The 12,754-nt window shown below is 31.7% G+C and overlaps 2 protein-coding genes across 2 annotated transcripts; one reads left to right on the plus strand and one right to left on the minus strand.

Moving 5' to 3' along the window:
• Positions 1-7,064: 7,064 nt before the first annotated feature.
• KVR01_007917 (uncharacterized protein) lies at positions 7,065-8,123 on the minus strand (the record flags this gene model as incomplete). The annotated part of the gene is made up of 4 exons (XM_044788508.1): positions 7,065-7,139; positions 7,220-7,312; positions 7,395-7,556; positions 7,686-8,123. The coding sequence occupies 4 exons, from the start codon at positions 8,121-8,123 to the stop codon at positions 7,065-7,067; spliced, it is 768 nt and encodes a 255-aa protein (XP_044642895.1).
• A 2,117-nt stretch (positions 8,124-10,240) lies between these two features.
• On the plus strand, positions 10,241-12,140 carry KVR01_008266 (uncharacterized protein; the record flags this gene model as incomplete). The annotated part of the gene is made up of 4 exons (XM_044793192.1): positions 10,241-10,501; positions 11,049-11,106; positions 11,149-11,450; positions 11,516-12,140. 4 exons carry the CDS (start codon positions 10,241-10,243, stop codon positions 12,083-12,085), a joined length of 1,191 nt encoding a protein of 396 aa, XP_044643244.1. The 3' UTR covers positions 12,086-12,140.
• Positions 12,141-12,754: the final 614 nt, after the last annotated feature.

The following is a 12,754-nucleotide window of genomic DNA, read 5'->3' on the forward strand; positions in this document are numbered from 1 at the left end:
TTAATTTATATTTCTCTTTTAATAGGTATATTTAAGATTTATTTTTAATTTATTTTATTATTATTTTATATAAAATATATTTTAATTATATATTTCTTTTTTATTAATTATTAATTTATTTATAAATTTAATATATTAATCTTAAAAGTAAAATTAAATATTTTTCTTTATTATTATTTTTAATTATTTTTATTTAAAGTATATTTATAAGCTTTTAAAAGTTATTAAAACTTTATATTTATAATAAGTTCTATAATATTTAAATTATTATTAAATATAATCTATTAAATAACTTTTAATCTTTTAAAATTAGTTATAATATAAAATATTAAAAATTAAATTAATTAATATTTTATATAAAAATATAATTAATTAAATTTAAAATAATAAAGTTTAATATTTATTATATTTAATAATTTATATATAATTATAAATATTTAGTTTATTAATAGTTTTATTATATACTTTTAAAATAAAAGTAATATTAATTTATATTAATAGTATATTTTAAATTTATATATTATTTTATTTTAATAATAATTTTAAATAGTAATTTTAATACTAATTATAAGTAATTTAATAAAATTAAAATTTAAAATAATAAAAGTAAATATAAATTATCTTTATAAATTAATTATTATAAATATAATAGTTAATATAGTTATAATATTTAATAAAAAGATTATAATTAAAATAAAATTACTAATATAAATATATAGTCTTTATTTTAATATATAATATATAAATAGTTAAATAATAATATATAATTTAAAATAATAATATTAATAATATTATATTAATTAAAAGATTAAAAATATATTAAAATTTATATAAATATATAATATTTTTAAAAGGGAAAAATTATATTTATATAGTATTATATAATAGTATTTATTTTAAATAAAGGGTTTATAAATATAAATAAATCTTTAAAGTATTATATATTAGTTAAATTAGGAGATTAGAGGTATTTAATTATTAATGTAGGTATATAGATATAAGGGATTTTAGGGTTTTTAGAAAGTTGCCCCTATTATGCACTATAAATGGTGTTAGATATAAAGTCTAAGGTTTACTATAAAAGTATAGTGAATAACTAATTTATAGTAAATTTACTATTAAATAATAGTTTATTGTGAATTTATAGTGGATTTATAGATAGTTATAATAAATACCTAAGGTATATAGTGAATACTTAAAGTATATAATAAATATTTAAAGTATATAGTAAATATTTAAGATATCTACTTTTAGTATAATAAAAACTAACCTTTATAATATAGAGTATATAGGATAGAATAGATAATATAATATTATTAAAATTATAATTTTATTAAAAATTATTTATAATATAATATTAAATTTAATAATTAAAAGTTTTATTATTTTAAGTTAATTAATATAGTTAATAAAATTAATAAGAAAACTTAAAATATAATATTTATAAAGGTAAAAATAGAATAATTAGAATTATAAGTTCCTCCTTTAAGTTAAAATTTATAAACTTAAAGATTATATTAATTATTAAATACACTTCCTTTTAAAACTATAAAAACTTAACCTTTAATTATAAAAATATATAAAGACTATTATAACTATAAGAGGTATTATTTCTTAAACTATTAGTAGATTTAATAATAATATTAAAAGTTAAAATTATTTAAAAATAATAAAATTAATAGTAAATATTTAATTTTATTAATATTAACTTTAAACTTTATAATTTAAACTTATAAAAGTATAAATAATTTAAATTAAAATATAAAAAAGTAAGTTATAATTTAAAAGTTTAAGAAATAGATAATATAGATTATTAATTTAATATATAAGTTAATATATTATATTTTAAGAAAACTTTTTAAAAATAGTATAAAATCTATAATAAAATATAAATAATTATAGTTAGATAATATATTAAAATAAGAAATATATATAAAAATACTTTAAATTATTATAAAGTTTAAAGAATATTATACTTTAAATAGATTAATAGAAAACTATTATAATAAAAGCTATTTAATAAAGGATTATAAAATAAAATAATCTATTATTTAAATTTATAATTTATTATAAGCTTTATAAAGGATATTATTAATATAAATAACTATATTTAGGTAAATATAAGAGTAGAAAATTATAAATAAAAACTTTATATATTATAATATTAGAAACCTTCTTTAAAAGGAGTTATAAGCTTTAAATATATAGAATAGACCTATAAAAATTATAAAGGAGTATAAATAACTATCTATAATAGCTTAAAAGATTATAATAATAAAGAGAACGCTTATATTATTAAGGAAAGGAATTTAATTAATAAGGTATAAATAAACTATATAGATTTTATATAAGTTAAAAATATAGTTAATTTAAAGTAAAAGAACCTATTAATCTATATAAAGTATATATTAAAATTATACTTTTATAAATTATTATTATATTTTTTAAAAAGCTTTTAAAAACTTTAAAAGAATAAAACTATTAAAAAAGGTATATAAAATCTTTAAAGATAATATAAACTTATAAATAAAGGTTTAAATTATAAAAGACTTAAAATTAAAATTTAAGTTAAAAATATTATAACCTTTTAAAGAGGAATTAGTTAAAGAAATTAAGGAATAACTCTTAAAGTATTATATAGTTAATATAAAGAATAAAAGAGTTTTTATTATAAATATAAAAGAATACTCTTTAAAATATTTAGTTATATTAAATTTAATAAATATAATATTAATTATAAATAATTATAAAAGCTATTTAATTTAAGACTAACTATATATAATAATTACTTATAAATAGGTAATTAATAACTCTTTATTATAATATATAGTATAATATTAATTTATATTAAAGGATCTATTTTATAAATAGAAAATATTACTCTATACTTAAAAGTTTTAACTATATTAATATCTTTAAAATAACTTTAAAAGGTATTTTAAAATAATAAAATAAATTTAATTATATTAAAAATAAAATAAAATAATCCTTTATAAACTTATAAATATTTATAAATAATATATTATTAAATACTTAATTTATAAATTAAAAACTATATTTAATACCTAAAAAATATATAATATTTATTAAAAACTATTAATAAATAAAGCCTTCTATAATATAAATAACTTAAATATTTTAAACTTAAAGTATTAAAATATTTAATAAATACTTTAAAGAGTATAAATTTATAAATTAATAATAATTAAATATAAAGTATATACTTTAATTAAAATTATAAAGTAAATTTATTACTTATTAAAAGAGATTTTAAATAAAAATAAAAGATAGTATTAAACTTTTATAATTATAAGTTAGAAATTTATAGTTATAATTTATAACTTCTATTTATATATAAAGTTTTAAATATATATAAGATTATTATATAATAAGCTAAAATAATAATATAATATTTAAAATATTTAAATTTTTAAAATAATAAAACTTTAATATAATATAAAAGTTAAAATTATTAAATATAATAATAAAATATTTAACTAAAGATAAGTTATTAAAAATTACTTTAAGTTAAAATATATTAAAATTAAGCCTTTTATATTTAATATATAAGTATAGAATAATAAAGTAGAGTACTTAAAGGGTATAATTAAATAGAAGATATAAGCTTTATAAATAAGTTTAAAGTTTTTAACTTTTTTAGTTAGAAATTAAATAAATAATTATTTATTTTAATAATTAAATATTATTTTATAATTTAGATTAATAGATATTATATTATTAATTTTTTATTATTATTAAAAGGTAAGGAATTTTAAGGTTTAATTTAAAACTTAATTAGATTTATTTAAAAGTATTTAACTATAAAGTCTATATAATAACTATAAATATTTAACTTAAAAGAAGAGATATTAATATTTAGAATTATAGATTTAAATTAACTATCTTATAGGATATTAATTATTAAATATTTATTAAATATAGATTCCTTTATTAAAAGATAATTAATATATAAAATATAATCTTTAATAAATATTAAATATTTAATAGTAATTAAAAGGTTTTACTAATAAGCTTTTATTATAAATATTAAATAATTAATAGAGTAAATAAAGAAAAATATACTTTTAAATAATAATAAAATATTAAAATTAAAAGAGAGAACCTTCTTAAAACTAAAAGCTTAAAAACCTAATAAAAGAGAGATTTAAAAGAGATATAAAGGAAGTAGAAAATATATAGTTTAAGGTAGATTAATAAAATAACCCTTATATAAATACTAAATTTATATTATTTTTATATTACCTTAATTACTATTATTAATATTTTTAATATATATTATATAAATATAGTTAAATAGAGAAGAAATCCTATTAATTATTAAATCTTTAATAAATTTATTATAATAAATTATATTTATAATTAAAATAAAAATAGTATTTATAATAAAGTTAAATAATAATATTTTAATAAAACTTAAATTAAAAATATTTATATTAAAGAATAAAGATATTAAAATAATAACTTTTAAAGTTATTAAAATAATATAAAGATTTAATAAACTATTTATTTAATAGTTTATTTAAATAAACTAAAATTAACTACTTATAAAGTTATATTAAAATAAAATCTTAAATTAAAATTTAAAAAAATCCTTATATAATAAAAATAAGTTTTAAACTATATATAAATATATATTTATAAATTTAATAAATATAATATTTTAAAAGTATAAAGTATAATTTATTATTAAAAGGATTAATAAGTATAAAGATAAATATAAAAACTTATATTATAACTTTAATAGGATAATTATTTTATATATTAATTATTATTATTATTAAATTTAATTTTAAATTAATTTAATATAATATAATAAATATATTTATTTATACTTTAATTAATTAAAATATTTTATAAAAATACCTTATAATTATAAAAAAGATATTATTTTAATACTTAATAAAATATTATATAAATTATAAATCTTATTATTATTATAATAAAAGAATTTATAAAAATACTTATTAAACTTAAATATTAATAAGTATTATATAAACTCTATTATTATAAAAGAATAATATTTTAATCTTTTATATTAATAATATTATTATAATATATTAAAATTAATAAAATAAGTTAATAAACTTATTTAATAACTTTAAAAAATATAAAATTAATAAAGAGGATTTAATTTAATAATTCTTAAATATAAAGATTTATAAAGACTATTTAAATTATTAGATTTAACTAACTTAAACTATATATATAAAAAGATTATTAAAATAGTTAATAAATAAAATCTTTTATAAAGTCCTATAATAGTTAAAGAATTAAAACTATAGATTAATACTATAAAATTTATTAAAATTAATTTATATTAATAAAAATTAAATTTATATTATTTATTATAATATTTATTAAATTAAATATTATATTTATTATATTAAAACTTATATAATTCTTTATAAATTTAAATTAGAAATATTATAATATTATAAATAAAGTATTTCTTTATTTTAAAATATTAAATACTTTACTCTCTACTTTATAGATATAGATAATTTTATAATAGTAAGTAATTTATTTTTATTAATAATATTATTAATTAAAAAGTTTTAAATATTTATAATAAAGTTATTTAAAGGAATAATTAAATAGAGAGTTAATAAATAAGATATAGTTATAATATTAATAATTAGGTGGAACTCTTTACTTTAATATAAATAATAAAAGAAATATTATTTATAAATAGACTTCTTATAGAACTATTAGTAAATTTAAATAAAAAAAAGTTAAGATTAAGTATAATAATATATAAATTATAAACTTAATAAATTCTAAAATTATCTAATTTAAAATAAAATTATAATATATAGATATTTATAATTATTAATTATAATAAAAGGTTTAAAAGGTATTATTAATATAGAATATACTTTATTAGCTTAAATAATAATAGATAGGTTAATTAAGGTATTATTAGTTAAAATAGAATAGATTTTTTTAATAATTAGGTTTAGAAGATATTAATTATTAATAAAAGACTGGAATTTATTAGAAGATTTTATAAAGTATAGATAAGAAGTAGTAAAAGATAGTTAAAGTTTAGTCTATTATAATATATTAGTTTAAGAAAGTATATTAAATATAAAGTTTAAGGTTTATTATAAAAGTATAGTAAATAATTAATTTATAGTAAATTTATTATTAAATAATAATTTATTATAAATTTATAGTAGATTTATAGATAGTTATAGTAAATATTTAAGGTATATAGTAAATACCTAAAGTATATAGTAAATACTTGAGGTATATAGTGAATATTTAAGGTATCTACTCTTTAATATAATAAAAACTAATCTCTATAATATAGGGAGTATATAGGATAGAATAGGTAATATAATATTATTAAGAACTATAATTTCACTAAAAAATCATTTGTGATATGGTGTTGAATCTGATAGATGGGGTTTTGCTAATCTCGATAGGCTCAGGACAGCCTTACTGTTTCGGCTTTAGCGGGCAGCTGGCTCGAAACATGCAGGCGATAACAAATGTCGTGCTGGTGATAAGAGAGCGCCCCGGCCCGCCGCAGTGAACAGGGACCTCGGTATGAACTGGAAGGGTGTCCTCAGGGGTGGGCCCTGACACTTGGCTGTGCCTGCTCGGGCGAATCCTTATGAGGCAGAACAGCCTTGGAATCCACCTTGGAATCCACCTACAAACCTGCCCATTCTGACTTCGACGATGGCATGTGAGAGAGACACAGCCCGGTGAATGCCTATCCGTACTTGCAACACACGAAACCTTGCGGACATCGCCCATCTGCATGCTCAGAGCCTCCAAGTCCCGGATACACACATTCTTTCCCATGGGCGGCTTGGTCAAAGTTGAATCGGTTGGCTATAAACGCTGGAGGTGGCACCAGATATGAGACTCAATTGATCTCGTCGATGTTCTGTCTTGTGCCAGGTGCAGGGCAGTCCCTGCGGCCGTATATTGTGCATATTAGTAGTTCAGCCTAACAACGTCCAACTAGACTGTTTGCTGTACCGTGTAATGCAGGGCTTAGATCTTGACACCACCCACGCAACGATCCCCTCCTAACTTAAGCCCCAGCCCTGGTTCCACCCGTTGCCCTTGGCCCGCTCTTCCCGGATGCGCCAGAAGATCGATCCCTGTATGCGTGTTCATACCGTTAGCCAGCCATTCGATGTCGTCCCATGATCACATGCACAGGCGTGTTTGCGCGACTCACATCGTATACCCCTCTGACGTCTTGCTTGTAGCACCTGCCATCCTTCTGTATCAACAGCCAAAGCGAGCCAAACTCGGTCACTGCGGCACCCCACTGCAAGAAGAGTCAAATGCTTGTTAGTCACTATTCTCTCCTGTCATGTTTTTTCCGGGATCGGCAGGTGACTTGTGCTCACTCCGAAGGGATCCGCGGCGTTGCGGTTGCCGTGCATCAGCTGGAACAGCTCCGTCAGGGTCAGCGTGCCGTCGCCCTTCTTGTCGTACTTTGCAAACATGTCTTCGAACTGTTGCGGCCGAAAGCGGCCCTCGCTGTCGTACGTCTCGCTGTCCGACCCGTGCTATACAGATGCAACCGACAGCGCGTCAGCACTATGGCCCAGCAGAATGGGCTTGATCTTTCAAGGGGTTACAGAAACAAAAATGATTGTGGGGGGACGCCGCGCGTCCCGTGTCGTCAAGTGACTAACCTTTGCCTTGTGTATCGAGCCAACGTATACCCTGAACAGCGGGTCCGGCACCCACGAGTAGGCAAGGCGCGTGGGGTACGAAAAGCCCGTGTGGATGATAAACATCATGACCAGCGAGAAGACTATGTTGAAGCCCAGCTCGCGGAAACCATTGTACGTGTCCCACGGGTAGATCTGGCCGTCCATGTCACGGTCCCAGAACAGCACATGCTGCTGCAGGACGGTGTAGTCCTTGAACCGTCTCGTGTAGTCCCTGTCTCCATCAGGCACCTCGGTCGATACTGCTTCATTGGCTCGCGGAACGCCTATCCTCTTGATTAAGCCGCCGGCCCAGATGGCTGGTATTCGGGTTTGCGTGGGTGTCGAGTTCGCTACCGAGATATCGAATGGCGGAAACAACTCGCCGTTGACCTGGGGATCGACAGGTTTGTTTGACATCGTTTTTGGGTCTGAAAGTGTTTGTTCCAGTGGTGTTAAGTCTTATGATATTTGAGGACAGAGATTCAGAGTTGAAAAGATCGCTCGAACGAGGAGTGGATGGGCTCGAAGATGCCTGGCTCGCTCGTTGAGACTGTAATTCAAGCTATTGATATGTCTTTATATAGGCAATAATCACAAATACGTGAAAAAAGAACCGTCATTCCCACGAAATGATAGGGTATGTGGGGATGTGGAAGAAGGATCTCGCAAAAGTACCATGGAGGAACGCTAGCCGTGAGCACGGCTCGATCAGGTAAATGCTGATAATACGGAGTGTCCGACGCGATGCTATCTGCCCTGTTGAGATGTCATCGTCATGCTATTTTCACGACCACATACCTAGGTAATGTCCTAAAATATGATGAAGCTTACTCTGAAATTGTATATCGGGTTTCATTCTTATCTCGTATGCGTTCGAAGCCATACTACTACACAGCGCATTGATACAAGTGCAACACATAAGCGGTGTCAGATATTCTGTCAAAGCAGCCTATAATTAACTCTATCCCCATAGTAATCTATCCTGAGGATGCATACTTGAATTCTGGCTGGATCCCGAGGTAATAGGAATAGCGGAAGATGCAAGGCCACTGATTTGAAGTTTAAGGCCATCAGCGATAGTATCGTCTCCAGCCCGGGTTTTCAAGCTGATATTTGTGTTTGATTTCTTCAGCCTCTTTGAAAAGCTTCTCCCACGGAAGGCCGGAAATATGGGTAGAAAATTATGTACTTGGTCTGTTGTTTTTCCGTCGACCGAAATACTAGAGTAAAAGGCCACCCAACCTTTTGCGATAGACACATTCGAATATCAAGCCATGATTTGCACCTTGGAAGCAAGAGAGAAGTGCCGTACCCCCGTGTCATCGCGACGCAAGGGAATACATTCAATGAGCACCGGTGAACCAGTTGATATACCAAGGAGCCCCAGCTAAACAACGCCCAGTGATATGTAGAAGATGAGGCCAACAATTGAGGAACACATTAGCAGTAAGGAATGGGACTCTCAAGGAGGCAACTCACTTCTCTAGCCCACGTGTCACACGTCTTTTCGAACTTGATGACAATTTCTTTGGGTGATCGCCCCAAGTACTACTATGATATCAGCAGAGATATCAACATCGAAAGGGTCCCAGATGTCGTACACATGATACAAAGCAGGCTGTGAGGTCATTGTTGCAGGGATGTTTAGACATGACCACCATACTCGTCTTGATAGGGCCCTTAGCTCGCCATAAACCTTGGAACAGTCCCGACGAGTCCCCTAGCGATCCTGCGCTGCTCACCATAATCGCTGTCAGACACCGCATTCATAGATTACTGTCAAGTCCTGCCGAGGAATATACAAGAAAAGTTTTGATGACTCTTATCCACTTTCACTCAGGCAAAGTAGCAGAAACCAGAGTGTCATAAGGCCATGCGGAACGCGTGCTGGACGCCACATACCTAGGTTCTGATAGATGTGATGGACCTCATTCGCTATTCACTTACATTCACATACATCTGCGAATGTTGAATAGTGTGTTCTAGATCGCGGTAACGTATTTGCGGTGCCTTTCACGGGTACATGATTCCTCAGTAGTCGGGCTACTATTGTACGCACTAAACTCGTCTTGGGGTGGTATCAGTCAGCAACCACAGCATAAACCTAATTCGCACTTACAAATAACGAAGACCGGGTACTAAGTATTCTCTTAGACTGAGACCTGACCGGGGTCCTGATTCGCAATTTCTTCCCTCCTACTTGAATGAATCGTTTCCATGACTGCGGAGATGCGGGTGTAAGCGCCTGACTGCAACGCTGCTCTAGTGTCGTAGCATTCATAACACCGCGATGTGACATAAGAGAGGGCTTATATCAGTACTATTAGGTGCAGTTTTAGTAATGTCAGTGGGTGCAGGAGGAGGTGGCAACACTGTGATAGCCTACAAAGAGCCAAATACACACGAGACTACGAACACCAGCCCATATCCAGGGGGTTCACTACTCAGGCCTTTTTCTTTTTTATGCACGCGGCATCGAATAATCTCCTCCTAAACACCTGCCCCGAGGAGAGCACTCCGTCGATGCCGACAGGATGCGCCGACTGACAGCCCCCATAATGTCCGCTCTCGTGGCTCATTCATGCCTCGCCGCGCTCTACTACCCGACGCCGCAAGCCTCATTCCTGGAGCATATACTCGTGGACAACTGGGGCGCATACGCCTCCAACTTCTCCTCGGCCATCACGCCCTGCAGCAACTACGTGACGCAGGTCGGGGAGCCCGCGCTCAACAGCGGGCGCACGACGGCGGCGCAGTGGATGCGCGTCGCCTTCCACGACTTTGTCACGGCGGATGTTGGGGCCGGGACGGGCGGCATCGACGCCAGCATCGGGTTCGAGACGGCGAGGGGGGAGAACTCGGGCAGCGCGTTCAACGACAGCTTTACGTTCTGGGCCCCGTTTGTGAATGATGCCGTGTCTAGTAAGCTTCAAGTTGGCTTCGCATCCGGCGGGGGAGGCGTTGACGCGCGTGTGTGGTCTGCGGATACTGACACCTGTCCGACCAGTGGCCGACCTCGTTGCGTTGGGGACTGTCATGTCGATGGGGCTGTGTGGTGGACAGCGAGTTCCCTACCGGGCTGGCAGGATCGATGCGCTGCAGGCAGACCCGACGACAGGCGTGCCTGCGCCTGAGACTGATCTCGAGGAGACACTGCTATTCTTTGAGAGGGCCGGGTTCAATCAGGTTGATTCCATTGGGCTGACCGCGTGTGGTCATACCATGGGCTCCGTTCACCATGCAAGTCCCCTATACCCATCCTGTCCAGACGTTAAGTAGACATCTTACACGGCTGTTGTACATGAGCTAGCCATGACATGCTGTATTGACACACCGTGGCAGGGTGGATTCCCCGATGTCGTCCCGGAGTCCGCCGTCACACCCAACAACACAAACGGCGGCTCCAACTTCGACACGAGCCGGGCGATATTCGATACCAAAGTCGTCCACGAGTATATTGACTGGACTGGCAGCAAGGGTGGGCCACTGGTCACGACCGAGAACATCACGACGCGCTCCGACCTGCGGCTCTACGAGAGTGACGGCAACGACACCATGCAGGCGCTGTACGACATCGGGGATGAGTTCCTCAACACCTGCGTCGACCTCATGGGCCGGATGATACACACCGTGCCTGCCAATGTAGAATTGGGACCGCCCCTCGAGCCCATGGGAATTAAACCAGTCAACGTGACCTTCGACATCGATGGACAGGGACACTTTGTCCTGTCGGGAAAGATCCGTGTACGTCATGCAAAGTTGATTTCTCCTTCCGCCCTGTAGCATTCCTGCTGACCAACCTCCCCTAGATCCTCGACAAGTCAAGCGCCACGGCGCTGCCCTTGCAAGCAAGCATTGTTGCATCAGACGGCGCCTCGGAATCACTCACGCTGGAGCCCGAGCCCACGACGGGCAGTTCGGTGTACGGCCAGACCATTTACTACTCATTCTCTGCCGCAGTGCGCCAGGACGTGGCATACACAGCGCTCGAGGTCAGCCAGGATGGAGCATGCTGCTCTCAAATCTCTTTCCCGCTCCAAAGCAGCATCTTCGTCGTGCCGAACAAGACGTCGGTGGAAGGATCAAGGGTAGACTTTGCCCTGGCCGCCAAATCAGACCTCTCCTCGGTGAAAGTCAACGTTTCTGCCCCCGCAAGGCAGCAGGGGACATTGGCGCCAAAAATCACGAGGTACACAGCCGACGTGAGGCGAGCCACGAGTTCTGCCCTGATCGTCCCCGGGTATCAGGTCTGGGAGGGCTCGGTCGACCTGGGCGCGCCGCCCACGGGCGCGGTGGCGGTGGCGGTGACCGCTATGGACGAGGGCGGCGAGGCGGTGCGTGATGTTTTGTACCTGAGCGCTGGGGCTGCAGGTTGGTGAGACCCAGCTCGACCCGCCGTGCCGTTGGACACGCATGGAGGCGAACAAGAACCGGCTTCTGGTAAGGGCCATGCTAACTGGGAATGACAAGGTGTTTGATCAAAACTTCAACCCTGTTAATAATATCTTTACATTGTTTCGCTCCCTTCTGTCCCGCAGCGGTTCTGGCTTTGGAATGGGCTGTCAGGGGTGACAAACGGCTCGTCGAGGTGTGGGGGCCGACTCGAGGCCGGGGACAAATCCAATTTAATTGGGTCCCTGCTTAGTTCAATGCAGAAGTCCTTAGGCTCTCGACTGGACCCAATGTCTATCAATTACCTAGAGAGAGAAGCATCGCCACCTCGTCATGATGATCATTGCGGCATTGGGGTGGGGGCTGTATGGGGTAGGTCAGTCGTCCAACCAGCAGTGGCTTCGTGTGTATTGCATGCATTTCCGGGATGAAAGGCATTTAGGAAATAAATATATGCGACAAACACGGGTCTGGGCATCAGCCAGGCCGTGGTGGGAGGCGTGGCCGCGTTCAAATGTTGTTCAAAGGAGGGGAGGGGAAGAGTGTCTGAGTGAGGCCTGGGGCTCCGCAATGCCTCTTAGAAAGATATACCTTCTCACCAGACATATAGCTCAAGAAGTTGTGAGAGTGGACAATAGCTACGTAGGTAGGTAGTA

This window comes from Diaporthe batatas (assembly GCF_019321695.1).
Source record: "Diaporthe batatas strain CRI 302-4 chromosome Unknown Contig00009, whole genome shotgun sequence".
Taxonomy (NCBI): Eukaryota; Fungi; Ascomycota; class Sordariomycetes; order Diaporthales; family Diaporthaceae; genus Diaporthe; species Diaporthe batatas.